We start from the raw sequence: 19,026 nt of genomic DNA, 5'->3' as shown, positions 1-19,026 counted from the left end.
TAGATTTCCAGCTCAAACCACATGCATACAGTTCATCTTCTTTGAGGAGACCATCCCCTTGAAGGCCACTATAATTTGGTTTTGGGTTTTCATCTCAGTTTCTCACTGAAAAAGGCCCGAAAATAAAATATAATCTTTATTAATTTAAAGGATAAAAAACCCCTCTAGATTCCGGGGGTAATTGAGACCCGAAACAGACACAAAGAGACAAACACACAAAAAACCTATGGGAATTTAAGCAATTGGCTTAGATACATCAATTCATACCGACCTCATTGGTTTTAGAGGTAGGTAATACTGTGAGGGCGTAAAATGAATTAGTGAAAGCGGTGGCCGTTTCCTGTGAAAGGGGGCCAGAAAGGTGGTCACTAAATAATTAGCTTGTGGTTATTATCCACTGGTGGAAACGTGCGCGTTATGTTAGAGGGCCTCATTCACACCAGGATATATTGCCACTCCACAGTATTAAGTAAGGGGTGTTGATACTCAGCAATCCATTACACAAAAAAATATTATTATATTCATATCCAATTGTGACAACAATGCCCTGTGTCCATATGTCACAATTGCTACAATTGCTATTCCGATAGGGGCAACGGTCCGTCAAGACCCAAAAATGTGATATAATCCCAACCTATGTTGGGTCTGACAGCGATCTAAATATTTTAATAAAAAGCTGGACTAAAGTGGTGTTGACAATTCCTTATGCCAATTATATCAGAAGGAGTCAACAACGTTTATAGTATAAATAGTACACGACAGACATACACTTGATTCATGTGTGTGTCAAACGCTGTAGTCTAATAACGACTAAAGCCAACAGAAGTCGTCCGTAATCGTCGACGCGTTTCTGCAGCACGGGTAAAATAAATTTACCGCTGCTTCATCAGGACGAAATTGAGACAATTTGTTAAATTATACTAGATTTGTTGTTGTTGATCAATCTGTGTAGTGAGCATCAAAACTGCACAGATCTGATTTTGTATGCTGATGCCTGATAGCTGATGCTCAATACACTTAAGACGCTGCTGCGAGGACAAGTTTAGTGTAGTATTGATGGACACACGGGCAAGCACATTATAATGCCGTCCGGGTAATAGCCGCTAAACTGAGTTGATATAGCTGAACAAATTCTGGCCTGCGACACTTATATTGAATGAGTGCGTTATTTGATAATTATATAACGAACTTTTTTCAAAGTGTCGGCTGGTTAATTGTATAGGAGTCTGATGATTGACTTCCAGACACAATAAAGAGCCAAAAAGAGTCAGTTTAGAATTGTGTTAGTAAACACCCAACCACAGCTAAACTACACAGATCTGATTTTGTATGCTGATGCCTGACAGCTGATGCTCAATACACTTAAGATGCTGCTGCAAGGACTAGTTTAGTGTAGTATTGATATACACACGGGCAAGCACATTATAATGCCGTCCGGGTAATAGCTGCTGAACTGAGTTGATATAGCTGAAAAAATTCTGGCCTGCGACACTTATATTGAATGAGTGCGTTATTGAATGATTATATAACGAACTTTTTTCAAAGTGTCGGCTGGTTAATTGTATAGGAGTCTGATGATTGACTTCCAGACACAGTAAAGAGCCAAAAAGAGTCAGTTTAGAATTGTGTTAGTAAACACCCAACCACAGCTAAACTACAGCGCGGTCCAAGGTAGTGACCGCTGGCTAAACTACACAACTAGCCCCTGTGAGACAGCACTTCAGTTTGACAGACCTTCACCAGAGAGGCTTCACTGTGCAAAAGTTTTAGGCAGGTGTGGGAAAAGGGCTGCAAAGTCAGAATGTTTTCAAAAATAGAAGTGTTAATATTTTATTTTTGTCAATTAACAAAATGCAAAGTGATTGAACCAAAGAGAAATCTAAATCAAATCAGTATTTGGTGTGACCGCCCTTTGTCTTCAAAACAGCATCAAATCTTACAGGTACATTTGCATACAGTTTTTGAAGGAGCTCGGCAGGAAAGTCGTTCCAACTATCTTCGAGAACCACAGATATTCTGTAGACGTAGGCTTGCTCAGATCTTTCCATCTCTTCCTGTAATCCCAGAGACTCAATGTGGGGCCATATCATCACTTCCAGGACCCCTTGCTCTTTTTTGTTATGAAGATAGTTTTTAACAACACTGACTGTATGTTTGGGTTTGTTGTCCTGATACAGAATAATTTTGGAGCCAATCAGACACCTCCCTGATAGTATTGCATGATGCATACGTATCTGCCTGTATTTCTCAGCATTGAGGACACCATTAATCCTAAGCAAATCCCCAACTTCATTTGCTGAAATGCAACCCCAAACTTGCAAGCAACCTTCATCATGCTTCACTGCTGCCTGCAGACACTCATTATTGTACCACTCTCCATCATGCTTCACTGTTGCCTGCAGACACTCATTATTGTACCGCTCTTCAGTCCTTTGGTGAACAAACTGACCTCTGTTCTAGCCAAATAGTTCAGATTTTGGCTCATCGGTACAGAGCACCTGCTGATAGTTTTCTGAACCCCAGTTCCTGTTTTTGTGCATAGTTGATTCACTTGCATGTTTCTATATCAAAGGTATTGCTTTTTTGCTACAATTCTTTCATGAAGACCACTTCTGGCCATACTTCTCCAACCAGTAGATGGGAGTACCTGGGTCCCACTGGTTTCTGCCAGTTCAGAGCTGATGGCACTGCTGGACATCTTATGATTTTAACGGGAAGTAAGCATGATGTGTCTTTCATCTGCTGTACTAAGTTGCCTTGGCTGACCACTGTGTCTACGGTTCTACATGTTGACCGTATATTTGTGCTTCCTCAAAAGAGCTTGGACAGCACATCTTGAAACCCAGTCTGCTTTGAAATATTTGCCTGGGAGGATCTTGCTAATTTAGTGTAACTATCTTGTGTCTTGTTGATGTACCCAGTCTTACCATGGTGTATGACCTGTTGCATGAAACTGTCTTCCGCAACCTCACCTTTGTAGCAGACTTCGGATGTTCCTCACCCGGTTTTAAGCCTTCTACAGAGCTCTTTCTATTTCAGTTAATGACTGTTTTTCAACCTACATATGAAAATGATGATCATTAGCACCTGTTTCTTATAATTAGTTAATCATATACCTGAATATAATCCTACGAAATCCCTGACATTTTGAGAGTGTACCTAGAAGAACTGATGCTGTTTTGAAAGCAATAGATGGTCACACCAAATATTAATTTAATTGACATTTTTTCCTTTGCATTTTGTCAATTGACACTTCTGTTTTTGAAAGCATTCTTACTTTGCAGCATTTTTTACACGCTTGCATTTCAACAGTACTGTATATATACACACATACATATTACAGTCTCTTGGTTCCTCCCTTCATTTGCTGTACAGTCATACATTTTACAAAAAAATCATATAGTCTCTAATTATAATTATCTGTATCATACAGTATAGTGGCCAAATAACACTTTCATACATTTGCCTAAATAACAACTCTATGTAGTGCTACCACCACCATACATTGCATAAAATATTATACCATATCTAACCAAATAACTCTGTACATAATGTAATCTAAGTGTTGTGCTTTAATATGAAGAAAACTGCAATAAAATCAAGATTAGTGGTGGTCAGAAACCTCAGATTCCAGTACTTCAGCAGGGAATGATGATGGCCACCATGAGTGTCTGCTGCTATTAGGGCTACCCCTAAGCACGGGCCTATTGTCCCCAATGGAAAATCTGTCCCTTTAGTTGTATCCATATAGTAGTGCCCACATAATTGTGCCAGTAGCTCATGCCCACATTTGGAGACAAGTAATTCTTTATACAATACTATGCCCCATATTAATACTGCTATTTTTTTCAGCCAGGAGATGATAGATGGATAGATAGATAGATAGATAGATATGGGATAGATAAACAGATAGATAGATATGGGATAGATAAACAGATAGATAGATAAATAGATATGAGATAGATAGATAAATAGATATAGATAGATAGATAGATATGGGATAGATAAACAGATATATAGATAAATAGATATGAGATAGATAGATATGAGATAGATAAATAGATAGATATGAGATAGATAGATATGAGATAGAAAGAAAGATAGATATGAGATTGATAGATAAATAGATATGAGATAGATATATATTAGATAGATAGATATGAGATAGATAGATAAATAGATATGAGATAGATAGATATTAGATAGATAGCTAGATATTAGATAGATAGATATGAGATAGATAGATAGAAAAAATCGTCTTGTCTTATCCTCATTTGACTTTAGATTAATCACTAGAGCGAGGGGATATCAGGTCTGCTTTTATTACACTTGGCACCTTTGTTTGTATAAGTCTTTTAATTATACTGATTGGAACGAGTCTATGAATGCAGCCTCCTCCATAGTGCAACGGACAGCAGTTTAGAGGACACAAACCAAACACATAAGAAAACTAGCCAAGGAAGAGCAAAGAAATCTCGTAAAAAACGTGCTTTATTTCATGTGAATGATTTTCTTCTACAAACCGAAGACAATTTGCATTACCGCAATTTGCTTAAAGGTGTTTCCTGATTTGCTGAAAACACAAATTGCTGACCTCAGGGACGGCAGCATTGAACCATATAACTTAGTTTGATGTCTTTAACTATTTCTTGCCCTCTGCCAAATTTTTCAGTAACTCAAAAAAAACTTTTAATCTCTAATTCACTGGGGTTGTCTATTTCCATCAGTCCCCTCCCCACATCCTAACTACATATATTTTACCAAGTACCTCATATTGCAATTTTAAGAAGTTATGCCCTATTTACACGGAACAACTCATCCTTCAAATGAGCGCATGATTGGCTGTAGGGCCATTGGTCCCAGTAATACGCTTTATAGTGCCTGTCTATCCATCGGCTCCCCATATATTGCCCTAGTTCTCCCCCGAAGAAGCCTGTGAAGACATAATATATCGGGGCACGGGGGAGCTATTGTGTCTTGTCTTTTAGATTTAGGTTGGGCGTTCGCTCTTATACCATATCTAGGGATTCTATCTGCGGCTCGTTCCCCTGGTGTTGAATGTCCTCTGGGTACTTCGGGACATTCTGAGACCTTTATCTAATACACACATGCCTGTGTAGCTCTGATTTACGGTACTTCTGAGGAGTGTCCCTTCTGCATATGTTAAACTGTTGGTGTTTTAAGTGATTTAAAATAAAGATAGTTTTTTACTGCATGCTCTCGCGGGATCATGAATATAGGCTAATGTGTTGTCCTGGGGCAACTTTTTTTGGTTCTTGTATTGCCTGGCTTGATCCTGGGGTACTCTTGTTTTTTTTGTGAGCAAGTGACGTCACCGCTAGTTGTTCGCCTTGCGCAGGATGTTTACACAAGCAGATCATCGCTGAGAATTGTTCTCTTCTCGTTCAGTGCTTTACCTTGTATGTGAAACACTGAGCGGGGGCGCGTTTAGACATAGCGAGAAGTGAGCGAGCGTTTACATGGAACGCTTATCATTAAAAAACAGTTGGATCTTGCGAATCTGAACGATTTTACGCAGGCAAAAAATTCAGTCGTTTGCAAGTCATTATGTGTAAAAGGTGAACTTCTATTCACTAGCACAGTCCCTTGAAAGAGCAACAATCGTCCGACCAAGCGAATGACAAAAAAAATATAAGCCATTACATCTGTATTAGAGATGAGCGAGCGTACTCGGTAAGGACAGATACTTGAGCGAGTATCGTCCTTACCGAGTACCTGCCTGCTCGCCCGCAAAGATTTGGGTGCCGGCGGGGGTGAGCGGTGTGTTGCGGGAGTGAGCAGGGGGGGAGAGAGATCTTCCCCCGTTCCTCCCAGCTCTCCCCGCCACCCCCTGCCGGCACCCGAATCTTTGCGGGCGAGCAGGCAGGTACTCGAAAAGGATGATACTCGCTCGAGTATCTGTCCTTACCGAGTATGTTCGCTCATCTCTAATCTGTATGTGTAAAAGGCTTAATACTGTCAAAGCTGATACTGGCATGGATATCACACAACTGATAGAAGCAGTGCAAAACCAAAAAACATGGAGGGAGCTCGCCATTATGGTTGCTGAGGGTCATGAACGACTAAAAGGCTAACAGCAACAACTCTGTCATCTTTCGCGTGTTCTAATGATTTCTCGCACCGTGTAAACGGATCCTATTGCTGATCACAAGGAGGAAGAGAAGGGGCCAATGCGACAATCAAGGCAAAACCAATCAAGGACCTTAAAAGGCTAGGAACAAGCAAAATAAGTAGCTCAAAGCTACCACATGGGTCCCAGAAGCCTCCAGGTTCACATCTTGATGTACATTTATGAAGTATTGTATAATTTCTGCAACTACAGGTACTGCTATATACAGTACAAAATAATTATGGTTTAATATTGATTTTTAAGTGAGGGGCTGAAAAGAGCTCAGGTAGGTGTATTCTCTGTGGCGAACATATCCATTTATCAGCCTAAACCATAGATCTCATAATTTGTACTTTTCGGTACTGATCTGACATTAAACATGACTTCCCATGATGATGTGACTCATTATACACTTCTGTATAACAAAATATGCAATACTTAAAAGTACACGGCGCCTGGAGGTGTGCGGGGATGGAGGGGGCAAGACATTCACATATTTCAATGGGTTTCATAAACTCTTAAAAATCTTTCTTCCAACTTCCTTTTAATCAGAATAGTCAAACTATTGGTTAGAAAATCTGTCTATCCATATGTCTGTCTGTCCATACATACTCACTAAGTAACCACCTACCAACTAGGACACTATGGCAGGGCTGGCACTATCTATAGATAAAGAAAAAAAAACTGCTTCCATTTCTTTGTACAACCAATCGGATGATCTGATCGACTGATAAAATGTTATGTTGGGGTTCATTGAGGGCACAGGATGCATTGTCCACAGTGGATTTGTCGCTATGGATTTTGCCATGGATCCGAGTCAAAATCGTCAATGAATCTGCAGCGAAATCTGCTTCTATTACCGGTACATGCACAACTACTGTGGCAGATATTCCATATATGCAACCAGTGCTGTTGCCAGGGCCAGACTATAGTTCACGCAGTGGTGAAGTAGTCTTCATTGAATACTTGGAAGACCTAGCCTATCCTGACTCAACTGAAACTGGCTGCACACCTTTAGTGCCGGCTTTTCTCGGGCGCCAATGCTGTTTTCTTTTTTCCTTTTAGCTGTCCCTTTACCTATAATTGGTGAATGAAACCAGTAAATTATCATGTGGTTGGTCTCCACCGCCAAGGGTCAATGAAACGTCACCTCAGCCATTGCACTGGACGGTGGTGACTGCCACCTAGCAGTATTGGCACTGAAACTAATGGCACCAATTGTGGGTAATCTGAGGGGCCAAAAGATATAAAACAAAAACACTAGAGTGAATGAAGAACCGGCTGTAGAGGTATGCAGCCAATTTTAGTTGTGAGAAGATGTGACAGGTCATCTTTAATTACAGCAGCTTTATGGTGTAAGGATACTTAGTCATAGAAGTATGGACTTTGTATAGTGCTTGTTCAATAGCATGCATTTACTCTAGTCTATCACTGTGTATGTATTTGCATGAGGAGCTTGGCATTGGTGTGGCTTCATTAAAGAAGTCATGCCAAGTATTAAACTTATCCCATATTCACTTATCAGATTGGTAGGGATCTGTCCACTGAACCCCACTGATTACAAGAACAAGATTCCCATGTTCCCTCATTAAAATTAAGCGGTGCTCATACATATCCACTGTCACTCCATCTACTTTGGATAGGAGATAAGTTTAAAACTTCGCACAATCCCTGTAATGGCATGGGCCTATGGTACTGTACATTATGAGCCTATAGATGTCCAATATTATTACTATGAGGGAACCTCTGAAAACAGTTTCAGGGATACCCTACTTTCATTCTCTCCCCCCACCCCCACCTCAAAAAAAGAAACAAAACAGCATAGGCGCAGGTAAAGCATTCTATAATCTATATTCTGCACATAATTGACTTCTTTGCATTACCCTATGTTAGGATTCTGAAGCAGGCTAACTATCCTTATGCCATCCACACTATACCAGTAACAGTTCTCGTTACTATTTTCTGGGGAAACCTTGTCATTGTTCCTAGGAATCCCAAGACTCTAGAGACCCTGATTTGGGAAACCCGGCTGCATTATCTTGGGCACTACAAAACATGCATTAGTACTTGCTATGGTAATGACTTTGTTTAGAATTCTTCTTATGACGCAAAAATATACTGATCATCAGTAGTCTTTGTACGTGTGCGTGTTGGCTTTCAATTGTAGGCTACAAAGATGCATGGACTGAAATATATATATGTGTGTGTATATATATATATATATATATATATATATATATATATATATATATATATTGTTTATACACGATGTGGAATAGGACTATGGTATGACCATTTTTTTTTCTCAGATGTCGTTATTGGCTCCATCCAGGGGTCTCAACAAATAAAAGTATGTACACAAAAGTATAAAAATAGGTGTGTATGAAAGGAGGAGCCTCTGGGTGGTATTCGGGCCCTCCATAAGGTTCAGGGGTAGGAGACTATCATCTACCTAAGCGATGTGCTTCCGAGGTCAGCAAAATGAGTATGCAGCTTGCTGGGGAGTAAAAGATGACTGGGGAATGCAATGGCAAACCACTCCGCAAAAACAGTCTGCTAAGAAAACGTCACAATGTGATGTCACCCTAGGAGTCAGTCATGACTCGGTGCTTGCACCAGGGGTCTTTACCTTTTCCAGCATCAGAGAGCGACTCCTCTCCACCCAGGGGGTCAACTCCGGGATCTTCGCCCACAGATCTGCTACTGGCCCGTATTTCCAGAAATGGTCCCTATCATATCCCAGCAAGATGAGGGACAGAGGTCTGTGGCATGATACAGGGACAGGGGTCTGGCACGGCCATATTGCTGCTGAACAAAAAAGGGATTCACAAACAGCTTCCGAATTTTTGGAGATACAGGAGCCAATAACGAGATCTGAACAGAGCCTCTTTCACACGTGCGTTTTTACGCGGCTAATTGAGCCATGATTAAAAATCACGACCATCTGTAGCATTGGATTCCAATGCTTTCATTCAGATGGATGATTTTTACCCACGTAAAAACATCGCAGCTGCGATAATGGGACAATCGGCGGCCGAACACACAGGCTGATGATTTGACACTGTCGAAAAAGATAGGTCTTGCCCTATCTTTCGACCGTGATCAGCTGGCGGCTCCCATAGACTTCTATAGGATCTGCTAGCAAAGAGCGGGGGAGGGAGTTTAGCAAAGGCTAGCGCTGCTAAACCATGTCAGCTGTCCCAATTTAAATAGCAGAAGCCATGCTGAGCATTTAAGCCGACCAAAGGAATTCCGGGCTGCGACGTCTATACGCTGCACCCTGCCGTGTGAATGGATGAGAAAATACAAATTTTAGCCACGATGCAGCCAACCGAAAAACGCATCGCCCGTGCAAAAGAGGCCTTATTGTGTAGAGTAGTGTTTCTCAACTCCAGTCCTCAGAACCCCCAACAGGTCATGTTTGCAGGATATCCTATAGTACGAACATCTGTGGCAATGTCTGAGGCACCGATAATAATTACATCACCTGTACAATACTGAGGAAATCCTGAAAACATGACCTGTTGGCGGTCCCTGAGGACTGGAGTTGAAACACTGCTGTGGAGTCAAAGTGTTGATGAAAAGCATCACCAATTTCGCCTCCATTCAATCTTCCTAAAAATAATCAAATGTTTTTGTTTCCCTTTCGAACCACGATGTATTGCACAAGGGCAGCATATGGAAGTAATTTAATTTTACTGTGTAGCAATTTCACAATAATTGTTTTTTTATGGTCTTAATGTCCCCTTAAATGGATATCTTTGTAAGTAATGTGTGGAGCAATCTATGTAGGGCTATATTACCCCGGTATCTGTTTCTTGGTACAAATATTGGGAATTGTGCATAATCTTCAGCATGAGGGCTGGAATTCTTCCATCCTGCTAACAGCTATTTATGCACTTGACTCACAAGAATATGTCTGATTCTATTTAAAACCCATTAATGACCTCTTCAGTCACAATAAGCCCTGGTAATGGATGCAGTGGATTAACTGAGCACAAACAGTAAAGAAGTGTTTTCTATTATTTGCACTTTAATAATACGACTTGTCTCTCTTTGTGAACTTGGACTGGACACTTTATCTTTTAGTGCCTCCAAGGCTGAGTGTTAACTCTACAGGACAAGCTGATTATCTCAGAAAATTCTATAAAGAGATCCGTGTCTTCAAATAAAATTTAATTGCTTGTCCATTTGGCTTGTAGCATGTGAATTGTCGGAGGATGAACCGTTATTCAGTGTTATATGACATTTATGATTTTGTAGGCTTCTGTCCTACTTCCCCTCTTGTTACTCTGTAGAAGAGATATCTAGATTTTCCTCGTCTTGTGAAGGAGTGACATATCTCTTTTCTGGGTATCAGGAGGACCATGGATTATTAAACTTGAGAGGACAATAAATTCACGATTTTGCCAAAAAATATTTCACTGATTTAATTCCTAGACACCGCGAGAAGAATCCCAAAATGACTATTTTTCAGTCTGTTTTATGAAGTCTTTCATTTTTATCTCCATCTCAGGTTTTTACAAGATATGGGAAGTGCTACACATTTAATTCGGGCCAGAATGGACGTCCGCCATTAATAACTACCAAAGGAGGTACAGGAAATGGTCTGGAGTTAATGCTGGATATACAACAAGATGAATATTTGCCAGTGTGGGGAGAGACAGGTCCGTAAGATTTGTGTTTTTTGTCATTGACCTAACCAATATTGATGGAGAAGTTGATTATTTACTGTATATCTACTCTGCAGATGAGACCTCATTTGAGGCTGGGATCAAGGTTCAGATTCACAGTCAAGATGAACCTCCTTTCATTGACCAGTTGGGGTTTGGTGTGGCCCCTGGATTCCAAACATTTGTATCTTGTCAAGAGCAGCGAGTGAGTACATACTTTGTATTACATTGTACATACCATGAAATAGTCCTTATATTAATGGACATGTACAGTCATGAGAAAAACTAAGTACACCCTCTTTGAATTCTATGGTTTTTATGTATCAGGGCATACTAAAAATTTGGTCCATGGAAAGTCTCTAAGTTAGGTGAAGTTAGGTAAATTAGATGAAAAACACATGACAAATTACACCATGTCATTATTTATTTAACAAAAACTAGGCCAAGATGCAGAAGCAAGAATTAAGTACACGCCATGAATCAATAGCTTGTAGAACCACCTTTAGCAGCCATAACTTGAAGTAATTGTTTTCTGTATGACTTTATCATCTCTCATATTATTTCGACCCACTCTTCTTTACAACTTTGCTTCAGTTGATTGAGGTTTCTTGGTATTTGCTTATGAACAGCTTTCTTAAGTCCCACCACAGCATTTCAGTTGGGTTGAGGTCTGGACATTGACTGGGCCATTACAACACTTTGATTCTTTTTTTTTCAGCCATTATAATGTAAATTTGCCAAGAAAAGCCTCTTTTTTTTTTTACAAAAAAAGAAGAAAGCTAAAGTTTGCAAAGTTGAATTTGAGTAACCACCCGACTTTTGGAACAATGTCCCTTGGCCAGGCAAGACTAAAGTGTGGTGTTTGGCTGGCAGCCCATTTGGTGAAAACACAGCATATCAGCAGAAACACCTCATACCATCTGTCAAGCATGGTGATGGATGGATGATAATTCGGGCTTGTTTTGCAGCCAAAGGACATAGACACTTTGCAATCTGTATACCTCTGTATACCAAAGTATGACCTCCTGCCCACGGCCAGGTCGGATTTTCGCAGCAGAATCAGACCTGGTGCCCCCCAGAGACTCTATACTCACCTGTCCGGATCCGCTGCAAGTGTCTCGGCCGGCGATCCGGCGTGCATGCGCAGTACAGGGCTTGACGCAGCGGCGCTGGGCTTTGATGCAGATTCCCGTGATACTTCTGCAGTGCTTCCTGCAGAAGTGCCGCGGGATGGATGGCTTCTGTTGACTGCAATGGAAGCCGTCCATGCAATTTTCTGCACAAAATAGAACATTCTGCGGTTCTCCCCTGCGAGCGGAATATCACAGTTGATTTCCGTTTGTGGGCAGGGGAGAATCTTTTAACCTAGCGTGTATATGGACAGATATTGCTGTGGAATTCGCAGTGGGCGCCTGGCCACGAATTCCACAGCGAAAATCCGTCCATGGACATTGGGCCTATGCTAGAGCTTGGCCGAAACAGGGTCATACAACAGGACAATAATCTTCAAGCACATAAACATATCTGTATCAGAATGTCTGAAAAAGAGAAGAATCAAGGTGTTACAATGGCCCAACCAAAGTCCAGACCTCAACATAACTGAAATTTTATGATTTCCTGATACATAAAACCATGGAATTCAAAGAGGGTGTGCTTAGTTTTTATCATGACTATATTTATTTTATCAACTTCAGCTATTGCCCAGGCCCAGATTGGTAGCCCTCATGACTTTCAGTGTTTAGTACTGCCACCCTGCAGCATTAGTGCCATTAACAGATAGACTGATTCATTTTTTTTATTGCATTGTCTGTTAGTATGGGCATCCTGTATTATATAATAGTACTGGAAACTCTAGAGGCAAATGAAGCGACAGTGGAGCATTGTTGGGCCATTTTAGTGAATGGCTAACCATGCAGCCTTCAGAAAAAGTGGAGTAATTCTGGATATATAGCACTTTGTGAGGGCGGACAGAAATCGCTATTGATTTAAAGGTAATTATGTGATGTCCATAGAGACATTGAATTAAACCCCCTTTAAAAGGATACAGAAGATCAGGATTACAGTATTGACCCATTGGATTTATATAAATATACTATCTTCAATAAATGATATATCCTTTGTAATTTTTCAGTAGTTCTGTTGCATTTATATGTCATCATGTAGTTCATGTTAGATTGTCAGCTTACCTCTCTCCCGCAGTCAATTTTTCTAACTCACTATTACTTATTATTTCTTAGCTAACATACCTGCCCCCACCATGGGGAGACTGCAAATCCAGTACCATGGAGTCAGAGTTCTTTGATACATACAGTATTTCTGCGTGTCGGATCGACTGTGAGACACGGTATCTGGTGGAGAACTGTAATTGTCGCATGGTGCACATGCCCGGTACTGTATCTTATCAATTTCTTTCAAAATTAGAAATTGGAATGAGAAGTGTTACTGTCTTCCAGTGTAATCTATCAAATCAATGTTGCAAAAATGAATCTGACAACCTCACACACCCCACTAGATGATGGAAAGATACCCTAAGGTGAACAACAACACTAATATCAAGTCAAAAATAGACTAAAATGGATTCGGTCAGCAGTTTTGCCCATGCAAAACTGCTGACAGATCAATATAGTGCTTGGGGAGCAGAGAGTGAAGATACTTTTTGTAAAGCTGTCAGTAGCCGAAACACAGAGAAAGACATCTTTTAATTCCTGGCACGTCCATTGCAAGTTCTCTGTGGACCAGACTTCTCCTCCAGTGCTCTCCCACTGTGGACAGTTAGATGCTCTATAGCAGTGGTTGACAGCTGTAGCATCTAATCAGGAGAATGCAACAGCCAGTGGCAGATTAGGTAGATCATAGGTCCTGGGCTGTCCCCAAACTTTGGCCCCCTCTATCACACTCTTCCCCTGCTACCTGCCCAGTGGCACTTTAGCTCACGGTCACCATGAGGGATTTGTGGGCAGCAAACAGCCAGTTACTTGATAGCGTGGGTGTCAGGGAGCAGATGTAAGTTGTCAGTGGCTGTCAGTGGCTGTGTGACAGAGAAGTGGGCAGGGGTCAAAAAGTGGCAGGGGCTGCATGGGGGCCAGACAGGAGTCATAATAAATGAATGGTAGGAGCTCTGTGGTGAGGCGGGATAGGGGGACTGTGTCGGCAGAAGATGGGGAAGAAGGTAGCAGGGGCTCTGTCGACACGTGTAAGATAGGATGATAAGAGTTCTGTGGGGGGAGGATGGGACCTTATCTAGAGGGGAGTTGGTGGGGTGGGGGGCAAAGTAGGTGTAAGGAGGTCTGTGGAAGAGAACAAGAAGTTGAGCCTGTTTGGCCAGGGAGTATGCTGAAGCTGCTGCGTATACAGAATACAGACTGCCAGAAATTTCAGGAGATCCAAGTTTACCTCTTAGAGTCCTTTTAGACTGTCTTACAGTCTTAGTGGACCTCAATATATGTCACTAGCTGCAGCTTCTGGATGGATGATCCGCTCCTCCTGCTGCAGCCACCATCAGTCTTTCCCTTCTCCCCTCCTCGGGCACTATGCTCATCAGTGGGGAGGCCTGTCCTCCATGACGGCATCTGGAAGCAGTAGCAGGTCACTTTTGATATTTACAGCCGGGACAAAGCCCCTGAAGGGATGTACTGCCTTGTATTTTAAAAGCACTGGTGTGGTAGATTATCATAGTAGCACTCTGGGTGTCCATGGGCCCCCATGATAATCCATCACTGGCTACAGCTGTCTGTCATTGTTGTAGAGCATCTGAGTAGACAGAATGGGAGAGCACCGGAGGAAAAAGCCCAGCAGAGGACACATGCGCTCCAATTAAAAGATGAATTTCTCTGTGATATGGCTACTGTAGGATTTACTAATGGCATCTTAACTTCCTTCTCCATGGCCCCTATGTATATCTGTCAGCAGTTTTGCGCTTCAACAATGGCCGACAGAATCCCCTTAAAAAGATCTGTCACGTTCTGAAAATACTTGGCATATGTCTTAACAGTAAAATGTACATCACTTATGATTAAGCAACAGTGCTAACTTCCAATTTTTGAGTGCAAAACTGAAAATCACAGAATCCTGCTGGCAATTCTGTATCAACATATATAGTTAGCAGTGTGGATTTTGGTGCGGAATTCAGGGATGACTAAGGCCCCCTGCACACGGGCGAAAAATTCCACGGCGGGATTTCGCGCAGAATTTCCGCCCGTGGAAGCTGCCATAGGATTGCGTTAGAAAACGCAATCCTATACAGACGGCATGCTCTATTACTGTGCGGGGCTCGCTGGCACATTACAGAGCCGGAGCCGGAGCAGATGAGTGCAGCGCTAGTCCTTGCAGGGGCTCGGGTCCCGCTGCGAGAATTCTCGCAGCGGGATCCAACCCGGCTGTCTGCAGGCGGCCATATTCCACAACACTGTTGCAGAATATTTTGTACTCCATCCCATGTGAAAGGGCCCTAACATTTCCCATAGACCTACAGGGTATCATCAGTACACTACTGCTTTGATAGCTTTTAACTTAAGAACTGGTTAGGGTAAGCTGACATGTGCCTGATTTTTTGCACTTTGGAAATGCTACAAAATCATCATGTGCATAGATAGATAGATAGAATATATATATATATATATATATATATATATATATATATATATATATTATGGCAAGGTGTTCTAATCAGCAGGGACAGCTGTGTGAGGGTGTCTGGAGGAGCTAAAATCACCAGACACATTCAATTCTCTCCTCAAGCTGGGGCTGGAAAGCTGGAAGTCAGAGATGCTGCTGAGAGAGCAGAACTCAATGCCAGACCAGTGCTGCTGCCAGAAGTCAGAGCTAGGCCAGGCTCAGAGTGAGAGGCTGAAAGCCTGACATCTGTGGGAGACCAGGCTGCGGTAAGGCCACGAGTCTGACAGGGAAGGACGTCTCCAGACTGACACCCTGTTGGGTACATGAAGTGGCACTAGGCCACTGTGTTAGTAGTGAGGGAACTACTGTTTAGTTACCATCTTGATGGGCAAGCATTTATTATTTTTCATAGCACCATGTGTATGTGCTGCCAGTGGCTCATGTGCTTGCACTGAATGTCCTTGCTACCGCTGAATATTGGAGAAAATGAAAGTAATTTGGTCGTCACTGGCCCCCACCCCCCACGCAGACATTGCAACCATATATACTTATGTTTCATACATTTAGATGAAAATCTTCACCATAACATAATCATGTATTAGAAATAGAGATGAGCGAACATGTCCGTTACGGACACATCCGCACCCGGACACCGGCTTTGCCGAACACTGCAGTGTTCGCGCGTAAAGGTCCGGGTGCCGCCGGGGGGCGGGGAGATGCACGGCGGCGCGGGCGGCAGTAGCGGGGAACAGGGGGGAGCCCTCTCTCTCTCCCTCTCCCCCCCACTCCCCGCCGCACCCCCCCGCGCTGCCACGGCGGCCCCCGAACTTTTTCGCCCGAACACTGAAGTGTTCGCAAAGTTCGGTGTTCGGGCGAAAAAGGGGCGGGGCCGAACGTGTTCGCTCATCTCTAATTAGAAACCACCTTATTATGAGGATGCATTTTGAGTCTTAACGAGAAAATGATAAAATTAAGTGATATATAGAAATGCAGTAGAAAAGCGTAGGATGCAGTGCTTCGGGTGTGGAGCAATATTTCTCAGCATGTTCTACTCAGCTAGAGAGGACTATGAATCAGCAACAGCCAGAGAGCCACAGGTTGCTGAAATCCATCTCAGAACATATTACAGAAAAATAAATCCTTCTATAAAGCAATCAAACATATGTTTTATCTCTCCTCATTTTAGGCTCTGGAGAATGTTAGCCTTTCCCTTCCAAAGTCTATTTTAGTAGCTAATGTATGACTATAGTGTGGAACTTCTAGTACCATAATAACTAAATGCACATTATATCTATCCGCTCACCCATCTACCTGGTTCTGGCGCTATGAACCTGGGAATATAAAGTAGAATTGTGACCGGCATGCAATGTCTCAGTTGAATAGAAATCCCACTTTACCTTTATATATAGTGCAGAAAAGTGGTTTGATTTTTTGAATGCTTTACAGTAAGTAAGAATGAAGAGGATTCTTTTTCAACTGAGGCATTCAGTGCATAAGAGATACAGAGGTCTACTTTGTATCGTGCCAATAGTTGTGCTACTGAAAAAGTACAGGTGTAGTCATTGGTGTGTCATGATAACTCCATTTACAGCATTGCAGTACATTGTAGATGAGCTATAATAACATGTAACATGTCAAGTTAGCATGTGCTACATCTGGATGACTAATTGTATGTTTGCGCTCTGCATCAGCTATACACTGTAAAGTAGCCACAGAATTCTGCTATTTAAATGTATGCCAAGATGCAAAAAAGTGTACAAAAAGCACTGTTGAATTCACCCAAAACGTGAGTTTTATTAATGCATTAAAAAGTCATTGGGGCTTTTTTAGTGTCCAGAAGTTAGACAGGTGCAAATGAAGACTAGAATAGTTAACCCTTTGCAATCCAATTTTGGATTCAGGGTTTCCTAGGGGGTTTTCTCTTTCTGCCATTATACAATGACGCCACCTGCTGGCTAGAGCCAGTACTGCAGTATTGGACATGTTGGAGAGGCCCCCAACAACAGAGTGGCCAGTAATATACAGTAAGAATACCCTGACGGACGTCTTCCAGCATCAGAAGCTGTACAGCCTTCAATCGGAACGTCTTTAGACGTCAGACAGTGGATTGGGAAGGGTTAAAACACAGCAGATTCATCACAGCAACTCATGCTAAATGGTAAATCTGTCAAATTTTAGACTGTCTAATCTAAGTTTATACCAACTGTTAGTTGGCTTAGTTTGCACAAAATTTTGGTGCAACTTTGCACAATTTTGGGAACAATTTAGGTCATGCCCTTTTTTTTATGACGGAACACCGCTTTGTTGGACACAGCAATAAAAGTATCCAAAATTGTCTAAAACACATAGTAAATGTGACATAAAGCATGTTTGACAGTTTTCTGGCTTGCCCACCTCTATTCACAGTAAACAGGCAGTCCTTCATAGATGAACTACTGCCTGCTTACATAAGCCGATCATTGTTTGATTTTTATGTCTACACAATTCGAACCCCGTACAAACATGTAGGCATTTACACTGAACGATCATTGTTCAGATTCCCAAGCTCCAGCGAGAATCTGAACGTAATCATTAAGAGTAAAAGGCCCCTAACTTGGGTCTTGCTTTCTGCCACTGCTGCTTTATTCACCCACTCAGTGCCTTTCACTGGTGACCCAGCTTCATGAAGGGATTAGGACCTATCTTGTGCTATGGCCCCTATTTCACACGGCACGGCTGTATGTAGTGGTCGGGGATTACAGGAACAGCCAAGCACACTGCGCTACACTGTTTCCGCAACTCCCATAGAAGTCAATGGGAGCTCTGAAAACAGAGCTACACTACTTCCACAGCTCCCAAATTGTGAAAACAGTGCAGCTCACTGTTCTATGCTGTTTTTGTAACTTCCATTCGCTTCCCAAGGAGTTATAGAAACAGTGTATGCCAGCCACACTCGGCTGTGTCCATTCTCTTGATAACCTTGTACACAGTGGCATTCCTATCATGTTTGGCCAAGATACGAACACCCCATTACTGAGCAAGTAAAAATAAGGTAAATAAAATGATCCTTGTGGTTCCCTTGGTGGAACAACCCAACCTTGTTTCTAATATGGTCATTTAGATTTAATATGCTGATGTCTATTTCATGCCTGACGTGGGCCACGGTGGTCATGCTCCTGCAGACGGGCTTTTACTTGTGAATAGACAACTTCATGTTGAAGTGTATGTAAAAGAGTTTCACATTGAAAATAAGTTATCTATATTCACAGGATGGGGAAGATAACTTGCAGATCAGTCGAGGTTCTAACTGCTGGGATGCCCACTAATATAGAGAATAGGGCTTTCCAGCCTCTCTGAATGCATGGAGCAGTGATCAGACATGGATGCTGCCACTGCATTCATTTCAATGGGACTCCCGGGGAGACTGCCCAGTGTTTGAACTTGAGTATCTCCAACATCCCATTGAAATGAATGCACCACCACTTCATTCACTCAGGGACATTTCTTAGCCCCATTCTCAGGATCAGGTGGGGTCTTGGTCGTCAAACCACCACCTATCACAAAGATATCCCCTATCTAGAAGATAGGGGATACCCTGAAGTGTATGCAGCATTGCACTCCAAGCATGCT

General features: G+C 42.1%; 1 protein-coding gene across 1 annotated transcript in view; it reads left to right on the top strand.

Annotated features, from left to right (window-relative positions):
• ASIC1 (acid sensing ion channel subunit 1) overlaps positions 1 to 19,026 on the top strand; it is a 256,600-nt gene that overhangs the window by 173,807 nt on the left and 63,767 nt on the right. The window contains exons 4-6 of the mRNA XM_066593699.1: positions 10,647 to 10,797; positions 10,881 to 11,008; positions 13,041 to 13,191. Of these exons, the coding sequence (XP_066449796.1) occupies positions 10,647 to 10,797; positions 10,881 to 11,008; positions 13,041 to 13,191 (430 nt within the window). The remainder of the gene's footprint in view (positions 1 to 10,646; positions 10,798 to 10,880; positions 11,009 to 13,040; positions 13,192 to 19,026) is intronic.

This window comes from Eleutherodactylus coqui, chromosome 1, assembly GCF_035609145.1.
Source record: "Eleutherodactylus coqui strain aEleCoq1 chromosome 1, aEleCoq1.hap1, whole genome shotgun sequence".
Classification (NCBI taxonomy): domain Eukaryota; kingdom Metazoa; phylum Chordata; class Amphibia; order Anura; family Eleutherodactylidae; genus Eleutherodactylus; species Eleutherodactylus coqui.
Note: the sequence above shows the minus strand (reverse complement) of the source record. Positions and strands in the feature narration are given on the sequence as shown.